The sequence below is a fragment of the Gavia stellata genome, chromosome 3, assembly GCF_030936135.1.
Source record: "Gavia stellata isolate bGavSte3 chromosome 3, bGavSte3.hap2, whole genome shotgun sequence".
Lineage (NCBI taxonomy): Eukaryota > Metazoa > Chordata > Aves > Gaviiformes > Gaviidae > Gavia > Gavia stellata.
The window spans coordinates 52,308,915-52,325,241 of NC_082596.1; the positions used below are offsets into that span (position 1 = coordinate 52,308,915).

The window sequence follows — 16,327 nt, forward strand, 5'->3', positions numbered from 1 at the left end:
CTAGTTCTACTTGCACAGTGAATAATTTAATCAACTTTCTACTTTCCTCCCCACCCTTTCTCAAAACACTTAGAAATAGGCTGAATGTAACAGGTCTTAGCAGAATCCCACGGTAATTTCCTCCTGCTGTGATAATTTGATATACCTTTAATGTATGGCCAAATCTATGTTTATACTGTGACAGGTTTGTTCTACTATGAGCTGTCAGATGAACCATGCTTTCACACCTTCCAAGAGTCTAAGAGGACCAGCAAAATGACTTGCCTTTAAAAAGTATTGATTCTTCACATTGTATTTATCCATAGGTCTGCAAATCTTGTTCATTACACTTTTACCAATTATCCCACTGTTTCCAATATTCCATAAAACTAACCAGGCCGAAGCTCCACTGACCTCCTTGAAGGACTTTTAAACATCTGATGGCAGAATTGTCACTTTGTATTCCTTGACCATCAAAGCTGCTCTAAGTAACAAGTTCCATGTTACAGGGAGGGAGTTGGCAGTTTCTTCTCTCACTTTCGAATCCATGGGAGCAGCCTCCAGTCCTGGCAGCTTGCTGACGCTCATTTCATTGACCTTTTCTGCCATTTCACTTTACAACAGCTCTTCCCACCCTCCCTGCAAAGAAAGTTCTTTAGCACGTCCAAAATGAACATCAGTGCAAAAATTCCAGCTTTTGTTGCCTTATCTTTAAATGTTCCCATTATAGTTTGGTCATTTACTCTACCAACTTAATGTGAAGTTTATTTTCTGGTAGTTCTTAAAAATGGGATTTATAATTAATTCTTTAAGAAACTTTTTCATATAGCCTACTTAAGCAAATTTTACATTTGATGGGTTACAACATGCCTCCACTTTTCTTTTTGTGGATGTAACTTCCACTTTGTAAAGATTCTCCCTAGTTACAAGCAGCCTCCTACCTTACTTTCCTTGTCAAAACCTTTTTTTGATGGATAAATATTTATTCAGAGCATGCAATAGTTGTCTTAAAACAATTTTCAAGATACCTGCAAGAATTCCACCTTTTTGACAGCACCTGTTAATTTTCTTCCAAGTTTTCTAATTTTCAGGAAACTAGACTTACCTTGGCATGGATTCTTTGACTACCTGCTCCAAGAAATGAACTTTTACAGCGTGTAAACGTTTATTCAGCATGTGTTAGTACTTATGGGAACGACCGAAGATTTTCGCTGTTATTTGGCTTTATGCCTTTGCCATTCCTTAGGATATATCCCTGTGAAATGCTGAAGCAAATCAATCAGCTAAGCCGGTAGGATAGGGACAGAGCCTAGTGATACACCTTCTATTTTTCTGCAAGGCCTGTGATTTCAGCCTAAGGGGATTTTGTGTTACTTAGTGTTACAATTAAATTAATAAAATTTTTTTAGTTTTCTTTTTTAGGCATATGACATAACCTCTCCACCAACAGAAACTACCGCCACTTCTATATAACTATACCTGGAATTAAATGGTCCTATCCACCAAGTTTTTAAATACATACCTTTTTATACACACATATATAAATAAAATACAATAGAAAGTACAGATCCATTTTATATATATATATATATAAAAATAAAAGTATCTGTAGTTTCTATTAATTTATTTTGGTTTAACGTATTTAAATAGTTGCTTGCTTTATGATCTCTTTTTTAAAAAGATTTCTCACTGGTTGAACCTAACTCTGATTGTATGCTGCTTGAATATTTTATTCTATTCTAGAATGCTATTTTATTCTTAAGTATCTTATAGTGATCTTTGGCCTGCCTACCTATGTAAAAGCATTACCCGGCCTCTGTGATACTGTACGCTTTTAGTCTCCAAACACAAGTATGAAACTATATCCCTTGCTACAAAAGATTAATTTAAAATACCTCTGGAGAATCCTTCATAATCTAGTGGACAGCAATGGTCAACACCTAGGAGAACTCTGTGCATAGCTGTCATCCAAATTTAGAAATAACAATGCTTATCTCCTTATCAATAAATGAGACATAGCTATACAAACAGATCCAAATGAAGAAAAAAAACAATTGGATATTTCAATTTAAACGCTGAGGAAAACGTGGTGCTACACATTTAACACAAAAATTTAAGACAGACACTTAGACTACACGGGTTTTATACCTCCAAACTATTAACAGTAGATACCTTTCATATTTAATACAGCTTTATTACAAGTAGATATAACCATTATTGCCAAAAGAGAAAGGCTATATAAAAAAATCCAGTGCAAAATAACAGCACCCTACAAAATCTGCATTTCTGTTTCCATTGACAGGCATTTAGATCTTGCAAGAACAACGGATTTCAGTGACTTCAAAGCAGTTACTCACTGACACAAAGTTTAGACAGGATTTACTGGAATTTTAGCTGTTGACTTCAAAGAAAAAATGGGAGACTCATTTTCTGACAGGTGCAAAAATTAATACAAAATGTATTAACACAATATGAAACAAACGTACATTAAATAGTTTTGTTTCCTGGTACGTCAGATTTTCAAATGAATTTTATAAAATTTACATATTTAATGAAATTATTTCTCTCTCATTGTGGAAAACACAGTTCTTTATTTCAAGTTTATATTAACTATAAATATCTAAAGACAGGAAAAATATTCTTCAAGTTGGCATGCCTTACTTCCCCGTCCTTTATGTCTTCTGCTCTTTGCCTTTTGGAGAAAACATTACAGCATAAGGCTGCCGTCTTTTTGGGCGCTGACAGGGAGCAAGATCCTCTTTAATATATCCTTAAAAGAATAAGAACAAATCTGAGGTAAGAAATACAATATAAAAACAGCCATAACTTTAGTTTAATTTTTTGTTTATCTTCAGAAAATAACTTGTGAATTTTTCTCCTTTTATGGCAACTGGTTCTCACTTGTCAGAAAGTTACAGATCCCAGGGTGCAATACCATTAATGAAAACACTCAGCTGCTTTCTAGTAGATGACTGCATAGTAATGCAATACAGACAGATAATACTGAAGAAGAGAATGAAAACTATGAATTGTTCATCTCTTCAAAACAAAATTGCATTTTTCATTGTCTTTTCTACAGAAGATTTTACATAAGAGTAACAAAGTTTGGAAGTACTGCAAATTCAGTTGACTAATAAAAATAACTTTTAAAAATGTATTTCCTAGTCATACACAGAAAAGTTCAGGCACATGTGCTTTGTGGATGTAAATAATACATCCCTCTGTTTTGAGGGCATTCTTATTTATTAAAGACTTGTCCATCTAGAAAAAGCCAAACACGAACCTATGGGTCAAACACACTTGAAAGCTCTCTGATAAGAAATATATAAAGAAAATTTCCATAACATGCTCAACTCAGCTAAAACTGACAGTAAGCAGATGTTTTATGCAAGTCAGATACAGCACCTGACTTCTGTCAAACCCTTACTATTCATCAGCACTAATGTCCGCTGAAGTGAGAGTAGCAGACTCCTACTTCATAGTTGGAAAATGCTGTCTATGCAACTCAGTTATTTAAAAAAAAAAAAAAAAACACAAAACACAAACAACACAAACCACAATTGGTTCAAGATACCAATAAGAAGTAGAAAATACATCCTTTGTCCCCTGCTACTTCTGAGTGACAGCTGCAATTGCTCATCATGGGAATTCTCTCTGGTGTTTTAATGTTCTTGCTGCACTCTTGTATACTATGGCTTTTTACCGAGAAAAGGCTGATCTAAAGTCTCTGATATGCTGTTGAGGACCATTAACAACTGAACAGCTCTAGCAGAACAAGCAGATAGCCAAGAATCTAATTTTAATGAGTTTGCAAGCAGATTTCAAATGGGTAGTAACAGACAATCTCCCTAACAGTGTATCTTGATCACCTGAAGTTATAAATGGACACACCTAGTTTAGACAAGCTTTCTCATCGGCTGGAACAGGTAAGAGGCAACCAGGTTGGAAGAGGAAGGACTATGATTTGTTCATCTTGAAAGGTGGTTCTAGAGTGGTGAGAACTCTCTCTCATTACTTAAGGGAAAGGAGGAATGGATTAGCCTCAGGCAAGCCCTGTCTAACCGATACACAAGAGAGGAAAAAAACTACTCACAAAGAAAGCGGCAATTCAGCAGCGTTCCTGAGGTGCTGGTTAGCTGGACTGAGGGATTTACCCTTCCTTATGCGATACCAGAGACAAATCGATGGACAAAGAAGAACCGTTTTCCTGAAGCCTAACCAAGCCTAAGGAAGCTTAACGGCCTGCAAATTCTATGACTAGCTTAACCCTTTGAGTGGATACTTAAGAAGGGAGAACTTGACTAGGGCTTCAAGAGCAAATTTGACATTTGTCCCCCCACAATGGGGGAGAGGCTTAAAGTTCTGAACATTGTGCTTGAAATACACATGTTGCTTGCAAATACGGCTTTAAATTTAAATGAAATCAACTCAGTATATCTTGATTAAGCAGTAGGATTTGCACTATGAAAGTTATTTAAGTCCCTAAAAATCAAGGCTCCCTGTTATGAAAGATGATACTGCAACACTATCACACAAGAACACATACGTATCTCTGGCTACATTTTCCTATCCCTGATCTGAAACTGTTACGAGAATAGATGAAAATAAGTGAAGATTAATGCTTCACAGCTAATAACATAAGCACAAATAAAGATATCAGCAACTCAAAGAGAATTCATATAGGGCTCCTTACCTCAGAGTTTCGCCACTTCTGAAGAAATGTACATATAGTACACTACGAACTCACCATATTTTAACATCATTAGTAAAACTCATTTTTATACCAAGCGCTAGGGTTTACAAGAATTGTTTAGGAAAGAACAATCTTCTGTGCGAAGAGGAGTCAAAAAAACCAAACAACCCTGCTTTTGAGTGTCACTAACAAGCAGGGAATATGTATTAAAAACTATTTAATCACACCCTACCTTCAACATTTCCATTATCACATAGTATTACAGAGCTCTAAATATACAGACAAAAGATATTAACAGTGCCTGTCTCCCCTCAGTAAGTAAAATCTCTCAGCCTTTGCCTTTGAAAATGTTGACCCAATTCTTGCTTTGGTTCAACGACATGTAGGGTTTTAATTAAGTTCTATGAATATCCCAATTCATATCTAAGAAAGTTTTCCTTATATTCCGTCCTTCTTAGTAGTACAGGAGCTGCTAAAAAAAGGCAATATTTATTCAAAATAATGGCTGCTGATAAGTAAACAGACCTCAACAAGACTGGGTGAGAAAGGCTGCTTTATGAACTAGAAATAATTTCAGGGAACCATTTTAGAGGGAAAAAAAATATCAGCTTTAAAAAGTGCTTTATAAGCTTTTTTCCCACAAACCTCTTTCCACACAAGTTTGGGTGGAAGGAAATCCAACCTCCCAGAAATTTTCAGGAGTATTTGGAGGAATGTAACGAAATCTGTGTCTTGAACAGGAAGCCAGTTTCTTTTCTCTCTCGTCTTCTGGAATGTCTGCATAATACTGAATGTTAGGAAAAAAAATTTAAAAATCCAAGTTAACAAATTCATATATATAGAGCAACTACTTTACACAATGACATTGTCAATCACTGTTTATTAACACAGTTATCTAAAAATAATGGTGAGGATAGCCAAGAGTAGGTATTTGTTATCCAAATGACAAACACCTGGCCATTATCCTAGAAGCTTACTGAATTTACAGATAAAGTATAACCTTATGGTGGTAAGTTTGTTAGCTTTATCTCTTTTAACATACCATAGGTACAAGGTTTAGGCATGTACACAATTACTTATGTCAACAGTTTTACTGACTGATTTTTACAAAGCTAAGTAGCACAGGTGTTGAAGTAGATGGGAACTTTCTAATAAACTGTTTCAGCTCGCATTTACAAATAAAATAGAAAAGTGAAAAAACGCACTACAAAATCCATGCTGCAGAATTAATTCCAGTGTCTGAATTTACACTAGTAACAGCAAACTTAAGTCAAAATGCTTCCTACTTTATTACCCTCAAATAAGGAGTAAATAAAGAGCTAGTTTAACTAGCTGACTGACACTGGGACTCCAGAACCTGTCTGCCAGCTGGGCATTCTCTAGAGTACATAGTAAATTGACTAGCTACTTTCATCCCTGTCAACTATACTGTGGGCTGCAACAAGAAAAGTATATACACTTGCCAAACTTTTTTGCTGGGTGTTCCCATGAGTAGCATCATAGAAAGATAGGGGTTTTTTCCATGCAGTTTTCTACTGCTTTAGTTTGTGATTCTAGTTAGCATCTCCTAAAAACAGCAATATGGCACTTAGATATCATAGAGTACCAAAATATTTTAAAAGCGAATGCATCGTTTGATTCAAGTGGCAAGCCAACAGTCACCATCTGGATTGCACAAGAAACCTGACCCTCATAAAAGTGGTAAAACAACTCTACTGAAATGTCAGTGTTACAACTCAAAAAGGCAAACTAAAGTTTAAAACCTCATTCAATCAGCTGGAAAGTGATCTGGACTGGGGAAATAAGGAAAGGAGCAGAATACCTCTGTCAACAGAGATTACTTCCTGTCTCCATCTGCTGGTAGGATTTCTGAAAACCTACTTACTTGAAATCATGAAATATACTAAATTCCTTTTTTCCTACTAGATGTCAGACCAAGTATAAAATAGGCATAAAAATCCTCCTCCAAAAAATCGTGAGTGATAAATATTGATGATTGTATAGAAAAGAGTTATCACAGCTCTGAAAATGTCAGTAACAAAACTGCACGAACTACGAAGAGTAGACTTGTTTCATTTTGTGACTCTGTAGTCTGTGGGAACTGCAACTCTGCCTGAAACTGAGGTACGTTTTCTTCCCCCCTCAAATAAATTCAGATTTCTTGCCATTCTACAGAGCTTGACACCAGAACATACTCTGCTCTCGAAGCCCTTATTAGTACAGGAATCTGATCTCGTAACGTGGGTCTCCCGGTCAAGAACAGAGATTCAGGTTGTTAACAGGTTATACCCAAAATTTCAGATTACTGGTATGTCTACTACAAAGTCCTGTTAGGCAGGATAGAATAAACTGCCAGTTCCAAAGATAATATTCAGGAACGGCTATGAGCCCCTAGTAAAAGGTTCTTCAAAATGTATTGTGTATAAGCCCAGGATACTCCCGCATCTTGACGGCAGAACCCCTTTCAATCACTGAATTTGGAGACACTTAGTTTGAAAATGTTTGCCGCTGTCTTATACAATGTTTCCTTAAACAGGAAAAAGCCTATGCCAAATCCAGAACTTAAGTGGATATCAATAGCTTGGGGATTGAGTCAGATAGAGTAAGGTCACTTATGCAGCTGGACTTCAGAGAGCCAGCTGGAAAAATGTCTGTTCACTCAGGTAAAAATCTAGAGACTAATGAAAGAAGAGGAACAGGTAATTATCATCTAGTACACATCAATTTTCACTGATAAAAGTGAAGAAATGACATGGTGTTAAGTCAACAAAATTAATTATAAGAATTCTACAGTATCTGTGTAAACCAAATAGATTAATAGCTGAGTCTTATTTAGGGATAATTAGCTGTGCAACTTATGTTTGTACTTTAAATAGCCTGGAATGTTAGAAATTGGTCTAAAACTAAAAGTTTGCAGTGCGCTGCATTTTTTTTTTTTTGGAATTAAGATGTTTATGATTGGTGGGGAATATTTATGGATCAAACAATGAAAAATACAGTACTGTTTTGTAGGAACAGAAAATAAAAAGACCAATCAATAATCAAGCTAAGTATGTATTCAAAAGAAATTAGGAGGTAACTTTTTGTTTTGGTTTATTTAGAAATCTGTTAGAGTTGACAAAGAAAAGTTACATATATGTCTGCTAAACAGCAAAAAGAACTCTCAGCTGTTTTCTAGATTGATTTCGCTATCCATAGCAAAATCTCATCCTGCAGTACTTTCACTGTAAAAAGAATTGTTTACAGAACTCTACAATTTGCAGTCTCAAAAAAAGAACAAGCCCTTAAAATGTTCCTCTCATTAGTTTAGCACAAAGTTACTTTACAGAGTAATTTCTGTAATCTAAACATAGATAAAAAAACATTGACTGATTCTCCTACTTATCTAAAGCTGAGCTGGACTTAATAACCACACTAACAAATGTTACTTTTAAAAGCTACCAGTAACTCTTGCATACAATCTGTCTCTGATTGCATCATAAAGTCATAACAAACCAAAATAAGACCTCTTATCAAATGTTCTACACTGTGAAGTGAATGAGATGCTTCCACAAAGTTTTAAGATAAGGACTTATAAAGGACTTCGACATCAGTCTGCTATGGCATGAGCAGAAGTTAAACCTCTCACATCTTCTCAAAAGGACAGATAACTGCCCATTCTCATACTGCATGCAGCACATGGCCAGAAACAATTTACTGATTTCTACCCACTCCCTAAGTATTTCCTTAGACTTTGGAGACTTCTCAAACCCATATGACTAATAAGTAAGCCAAGACTTTTTAAAAGCATCATTTATGCTTTGTCTAATACTCCCTTTTTCCACAGGCATTTCATTCAAAGCTAGTTTTATTACGATGCGATGACACAGCCAGGCATTCCACACATTCCATGACATTCATCCTGAATGGCGTAGACTTAAAAAAAACCCCAAAACCAACAAACCCAAACTTTTCTGAAGTTTAATGTAGAAACCTAATATTGTAAAATTGGAGCTGTAAATGTTTCCAAACACCATAGTTACCACTCTAACTTGCCAGAAAGTAACAAGAATTGGATTTGCTGAGAGGAGAAGATCTGTAAGCTACAGAAACAGGAAAAGAAAACACTTCACACATGTCTTGGGCCAAGAAATAGACTGAAAGTTTGGGGTTTTTTGGTTTTGTTTTGGGTTTTTTTCTAACATCTTGTTTTCTTTCAAACTCTTTAAATAAAACATATTTTTTAATAAGGTATTTATAGTTGACTGTAAGACTTAATTATTTGTATTTAATGAGTTTAACCACAGCTATTTTTCAGGAATGTGTTTATGTTAAAAACATGCTCTAATAAATTTTTTCAGCTAAGTAAACGTGACTTAACTATAAAGTGAATAGCAGGAGAAACTATGAAAAATGCTGGTTCTATATAGGTGTGGAAATTAAGTGAAAAGATTCCAGAGGATCCATCATTATTCAGTCATTAATCCACACTTCTAGCGAGTTATAATGTATAAGATCATCACCTGATTAACTCCAGCTTGAAAGCCTATTAATGACCAGATGAAGTATGTCCTTATTACACATGTAATTCCTTCAATATTTTACCTCTATAGCAAGTATCTGAGAGCAGTTTAGTAATTTGAAAGGGAGGAAAAAAGTGAAACGTGAAACCTAAAATTTCATACTTTTTAATGTGCTAATGTAAACATTTTGCATGCATTTGCACATATATACACATTGGCACCTATGCTGGTGCAATAATCTGAAGATGCTGACACCCCAGAAAACAAGAAAAGAACCCAAACCAAATCAAGATATATCTATATATAGGTACAACAGGACACAGAACGTACTTATTCCAGTACCTGTAAGTTTCAGTAGAGCTTCTGTGCTAAAGTTTAGAAACTTGTAATCATTCTTTGACTAGCTAATTTATTTTTTATTAATAAAAATCTTACTGGAACCATGATATGAGAAGTTTCTATCCTAATACAGATACACACAACAAAACAAAGACTTTAAGTTATATACAGTTACTACAGTTAAAAACAAAAAAAAACAACCTAAAACCTGGTAAAACAGCTTTGGTAAACAATTCTCTGCTACTGTAGGTACTGATGATGATGCAACCAGATTCATAATTTCAACAGCACTTTAGCACTTAGATAGTATCAGAGTTAGAAGAATGGAAAACTGACCAAATTTTAAAGCACTACTTACTATTTCACATTCCTTACAAGTATGGCCAGGCAATTTTCTTCTTTCTTCTTTTTTTCGAATAACCTCAATATGAGGAAAATCTAACACAGCATTCTTTCTGAAAAACAAAAATGTTTTCACACGATAGCATATTTATTTCTCCTACATGTCTGCGCTTTAAAAACCAAAAATTTCCAATGAAGGAGAGTCAAGGAAAGAAAAAAATACCAGAAAATGCCTGCAAAACCCAATCATACTGCATTTCATAGATGAATAGGACTATTTTTGTAACTAAAACAGTTCCAGGATTTTAAAAATGTAATATGATCTTTACATAACCAGAGATGTGCATCTCCTCATTATGGCTTTTCATAGTGTGAAAGTAATTACTAGATCAAAATTCCTCAAATATAGATCTTCTATAGAATATTTATTTTGTCCACGACACAGTTGTGCTTTTACTGATTTCTGCAAAAGGAACGTATGTTGGGGTTCAAGAACAGAACTAACAGATTCTTTTCAACCTATCTGCTCACAAAACACTAAACAAGTTTTCCTCTAGAAAGAAAACATGCTGAGGTAAAACATAAGCTAACAACTATTTAACTGAAGGGGTTAGTATCATTATGAAATGAAGATTCAGACTACCAATGATAATTATACAGAAAAAGCAACAGAGGAAGCACTAAGAGGTACAGTTGTTAAACATTACTAATTTATTGCCTAGAGAAAGGGGTAAAAATGCCAGAGAAGGAAAGGTTTTTATTTGTAACAAGCAGCCCATAGGCTCTTTGTTCATAAACTTGTGCATGACCACATGCCTGTAAGAAACAACATGGATTACAAAATACCGTATTCAATAAAACTATGAAAAGCAGAAGAGGCAATCCCTTCTCTTCAGCAAGTGTGATAGATAGGCATCTCAATGTGTTTATATCGCCCCCCCCCCCCCCCCCCCCCCGCTTTTATCTAAGGCTTTTATCTAATTCACTAGATCTTTTACCTGTGCATCTTCAGCTGCTAGTACGCTACGCACAAACACATTTATTTTATGGAAGAACAAGTTCCCTATAGGGAGGATATAAAAAGCCTTAAAATGCCTATACAGAACAAAATAAATTACCTTTCATCACTTTTGAAATATGGCTCCACAAAAGCTTTCTGCTTGGCTTTATCTTGTTTATCCTCATGTTCTGTAAATATACATGCAAAACAAAAAATTACATGTCATAAGGTTAACAGACTGCCTGGAGAAACGTCTGTAGAATTATTAGCCAGCTATTAAACAGTACAAAAAAAGCCATGTACATTGAATCTATTGTCTCAGATGGAAAGAGATACTAAAAATAATATGGAGTTGACTGAACCAGTGATCAAAAAGCATTACTGGAGTAGCAGGAATACAGCAGTGAGACAAGTAAAAAAGATAAGCAGAATAGCAAAGGAAAGGTTGCTTAAAAATACAAAATACTGCAAAACCTTTGATAGAACCTAGTATAGGGAGAAAGGAAGTAATCTGCAGCCAAAAACTGGTGTCTTCTGTAAGAGTCACTTTGCTTTACAGCTTCTGTGCCAACTTCTATTACACATCCCATATTTGTGTGGTGGCTATATGAATGAACTACCAAAATAATTTTCATATTGGTTTATGTTATGTCCTTACAATGAATAAATTTTCCCATGAATTTATGAAAAATGAACTCATGGTTTATTTGGCATATTTGTTCCTAGAGAACAGAGCCTGATTTCAAATCAACTTTTGTAGTTTAACTAGGCTAATAAAGATAAAATAAATTATATCCCACTCTTTAGTTTCTTGCTTGCTGCTGTTGTTCCCTTATCCTGCTCTTCATCATGAAGAGTTTCTTTTTCATCACATGCAGAAGGACTATCTTCCGGTAGGCAGGATTCATATTCTTCATGGGTTGTCCGGTCAAACATTTCTGTTAAGGTATCATTCATTTTTTTTTCTCCTCCTATTATAAAAAGCATAACGACCATCCAAATCAGTCTCTCAACAATTTAAGTCAAGAAAGCATATTTTGATTGAATGTGTATCACAAGAACTAACATTTACTTCCTGCTCCAGTACTTCTTAACTGAACACCAGCAATACATTTATTCTTTCTGCAACTTCTCTGTCAGTCTTCTAAATGTGGACAATTCTCATCTATTTTTCATTACGATACCTTGATTCAACTTCTAAAATTTGATTAATTACTAAATCACTTTGATGTACCTTTAACCTTAATATTGGATACAGGAAATTTTTGTTCTTGTAATTATGGAGTTATACAAGCAGAAGGAAATACTTTCTATGGGTAGGAGATAAACTACGAAAATGTGATCAAATTGCAACAGCTTAAAAAAACCAAACCACACTGTTAAAAGTCACTGCCCTGCAGCCATGATTCACCACATACCATAAATTAAATGTGATATAAACACATCTGGATTTAAGTATACTAGTTCTATTTATATGCCATTAAAACCGAAATTAGTCTTCCCATAGAAAGTCTGATATGATTACACAGCAAACTTTCAAAGCTGTTTGTTGTAAGAGTGATTGTTGCAAGTAAGATCAAAACAATTATATAGTTAAGTATTTAAGTCTTTAAGTACTGTAAAAGCATAGCTACTGGCTCTATCTCAGCACAAATCCTATCATTTTCTTAATCTAAGTTAAAAAAAGCTCAACAACAACCACTGATTCTACCAACCACGAAACAGACTGATCTTTGTAACCTACAAAAATACATCAGTGCTGTTTTACTGCAAACCATTTTCTACTATCTATTCATACAGGGGAAAAAATGCCCTTCACTCTTTCCTCCTCCAAAAAACAAAAAGCAAATCAAAGGAAAAAAAATAAAAGTCTTACTTGGACTGCTTTCCTGGTTTTGTTCTTGATTTTTCATTTTTAATAGCACACTTTCACTAACATATGTAAAATCCATATCAACAACTTCCCCTCCGACTCTTGACTGAGAACCACCCTGAATAAAAAAAGCAAACATGACAATTGCACTCAGAAGCAACTGCTGCAGTCAGTGTCATTGCTGTATATCTGAAATGCTTTCACAACAGTTATTGGCATCTTTTTTGACACTTTCTGTGATGTTTTTCTGCAGCAATGTCTGCATGATAAAGACATAAAATCTAGGTAAAAGAATAACATGTTTTGAAATTCAAATGTGAACCTTTTATCTGGTGGACTACATTACTTGATGGGCAAGAAATGCTATAAAGTTTTCATGTTAAATTATATAAAGATAAAAAGTAACAATGAAGCATACAGAAATTAAAAACTGGTCAAATTAATACATTAAGATAGCTTTTAAGTGAGACAAAACAAATAGACTTCAGGAAAATTCTCAGAGATCCTAATAACCAACCTGCACCCAAGTCAGAGAAAGTTAATAGTCATTATCTGCACATTTTCTATTACTTAACATGAAGAGATATCACAGTGAACATTTTCACTGGATTTAGAACATTATTTTTTTTTGGTCTTAAAAGAAACCCAAACGCACCCCCAAACGCATTAGTTTCAGACTGAGTAGCCACCTGGCTGAGTTTATCAAATACAACTAGACAGTGGAAATGTTTTAGGATAACTGTAGTTTACTATGCATAAACAAACATTTCAGGAGTGCAAACAAGTATCAAATTAGCTGAATTCAGATTTTTGTTAAAAAGTGGTTTCGGTCTGCCCAGAATAAAGTTCATGATACTACTTTTGTAGGCTTTTTTCAATATCATAGAACATGCAGACTTGTTATACAAATTTACCTTTGTATCAATCACAGTAATGTCCATTTTGTACTGTGAAAGGTCAGCTCCTGGGTCTATGCTCCACTGGAGGTTTTCTAAAGAAAGTTTATCTTTCAGGTCTGGATGCAGAGAATATGAGAAAAAAGGCAAATAATCAGAATCCAATTCTGCCAACAGCATCCTATGGTGTCTATTTTAAGTCAGCTTTCATTTTATCAATTCATCTTTGGGTTTAAGGATTGATTTTTCTCAAACAATAAACATGCTCATTTGGTATAAATCATATTTTGCCTGAAGAGTTAGAAATAAAGATCTTTAAGTTTTTTGTCATATTCAGGGAGCATACCACTCCTTTATGTTTGTATTAGGTATGCAATACATAAAATACTCTTGCAGGTAAAAGCTCTGTACTGTGTAAATCAAGTTGTATTAATGCTGGATAGAAGACATTAGATTGATAAGAATACAAAACTCAGGTCTTAGAATATGAAAGAGTACAAAAGTGTCTGGTCATTGTTCCAGAGATGGCTCTTGATTTATCTTTGAAGTAGAGATTCAGATTCCAAGCTACATGGCCACACCAACTGCTGACAAATTTTTTTAAAAATTCACAATGCAAGTATTTCTAAATAAAGTATGCAGTGTAACAGCTCAGCTAAGAAGGTCAGAAGCAGTGATTCTACATTCCCAGTTCAAAAAATAAGTTTGCAGACTGGGACCGCTTAACAGGAAAGAAGATACAACTTCTAGGGAGAATATTTGGCAGCATCTGTTCATTGTTATTAAAGGTACAAATTTCTTTAACAGATCATCAGGAATCATGAAAAATATTAACAAAATGACTTGTCCTTACACTTAAGTACAGTTTTCAAGCATTTGATATAGATAGTCTAAACTCAAACTTCCTGAGATTTTATTTCAGTATCTGTTATTCACATGCTGCAGTAAACAATAATGCTAAATAAATGAGAAAGAACAAGATTCCTAGCCTGTTGAGTTTACAGCTGAATGCCAATGATATATTTATTATATAGTGGCAAAAGAATGCCAGGAAGACACAGATTGAAAATGGGGGTGATCTTGAGAAGTCCTGAATAGGATGAGACTAAGTTAGAAGCAGAACAGAGAAAGGGATTAAAGTGGGAGAAAAGAAGATACGAAAAATTCTATTCAACCATAGCACAGGCTGGAGGGCTGGGGGGTGCAATAAAAGGAACATTTTCATCAAGTTACCTTGCTCATTTTGCAGTGCTTTATTTTTTGATAGTCTACAAGGGTTTGGTTGAAGTACAGATGCTGGTTCAGACTCTCCATGTCCTGTCCTTGCTTTCTTTCTATTTGGTACATGGCCACTGGCAACCTAACAACATATTGCAATTTTACTATTTCCTAAAACTTAAATATAATATTTCAAATGAGAAGAAAAAAAGTCAGAAAAGCATACCTTCACGTCATCAAAAAGTTGCTCTGTCTCTGGAGAACTTGGCAGTGGTGCAATTTTGAAGGGAGGAACTTCTTCTTTCATTTGGATCTGTTTTTTCTTATCTGGGAATGTTTTTCCCAGCATTGCCTCTTGTACACAGGATTCCTCTTCTAAATCTCTGCCAAACAAACAGCTCTCATTGTTGGCATTTTGAATGGATGATGAACCTTCAGGAATGGGTTTCCCTAGCTGTGAAAAAATGTCATGCAGAGTCACCTGTTTCAGTCTATTTTTACAGGTCTCCTCACTTCCTTGTTTTTTCTCGTGACAACGAACTGCAGAGAAGCGATCAGACAGATCCAAGGGCTTATCAACTGTATGTTCCCCATTAATATGCTGAACATCTGATCGAAAGGGCATAGAGTTCTCTTTGTTGAAAGATGTTTTTTCACAGCTAATTGCATGCTCATCTTCAGCTTTCTTTCTCTTAGCACACCTGCTTTCTAGCTGCCTCTGGTGTACAAGAAGGAAATCGCTCTTGATCATCTCATTTTTAGCTGCGCAAGTGTTTCCTACACAGGTTACAGCCTCATTAGTATTCTTTTTCACAATCATTTGCCTATTGATAGAGGCCCGGCTGATAACTGAGTTGATTTCAGTTCCAAGATTCAGTGGTGCAACAAAAGCAACATCTTCAGATTTTGATCTACTTTTATGAGATCTGGAACTGGAAGGGTTATTGAAGAGGTTGGTTTTGAAATTAGGCTTCAATCCTGAATCTAAAATACAAGAGGCATGACTTGTACTTGAGTTGTTCTTCACACTGCTAGAAGCTCCAAAAACAGGAGAGACTACCTGAGAATCCCAGTCAACATGTGGTGGAGTGTTCTGAGATGGATCTGAAAGACTGAATACAATGAGAGATGAGATATTTTTCTGGAGTGCACAGAGGGCTGGAAGGAGAGAAAGGGATACATAAAAATTATAAAAGTTTCCTATTAATGATCTACTTTAAAGCTGTCAGAGCTGCTAGTATTAACTGAAAACAGAAGGAAAAAGGAGATTTTTGGTCTGGGAGTAAGTGCTGTTGCACTTAGAACTGTAAAAGGAAAACAAAACACAGACCTTGTCCTTCATTTTAGTATGGTGTGAAATTCTGTTCCACATTCAACTGAGAACCAAGGAGTTAAGCCTACCTAGGAATCTCTTCTACCAAAGGACTCCCTAACTTTCAATGCAGTGAAATGGAAAAAAGTGAGAATGGTTGTGATAGCAGTCTA

The 16,327-nt window shown here is 35.1% G+C and overlaps 1 protein-coding gene across 1 annotated transcript in view; it reads right to left on the bottom strand.

Annotated features, from left to right (window-relative positions):
- Positions 1–2,641: 2,641 nt before the first annotated feature.
- The window catches only part of RBBP8 (RB binding protein 8, endonuclease), a 36,705-nt gene continuing 23,019 nt past the window's right edge, over positions 2,642–16,327 (bottom strand). Inside the window, exons 10-18 of the mRNA XM_059836302.1 lie at positions 15,069–15,954; positions 14,858–14,984; positions 13,643–13,743; positions 12,732–12,846; positions 11,656–11,826; positions 10,974–11,043; positions 9,872–9,968; positions 5,318–5,459; positions 2,642–2,749 (exon numbers count right to left, since the gene is read on the bottom strand). Of these exons, the coding sequence (XP_059692285.1) occupies positions 2,652–2,749; positions 5,318–5,459; positions 9,872–9,968; positions 10,974–11,043; positions 11,656–11,826; positions 12,732–12,846; positions 13,643–13,743; positions 14,858–14,984; positions 15,069–15,954 (1,807 nt within the window). The 3' untranslated portion in view covers positions 2,642–2,651. The remainder of the gene's footprint in view (positions 2,750–5,317; positions 5,460–9,871; positions 9,969–10,973; positions 11,044–11,655; positions 11,827–12,731; positions 12,847–13,642; positions 13,744–14,857; positions 14,985–15,068; positions 15,955–16,327) is intronic.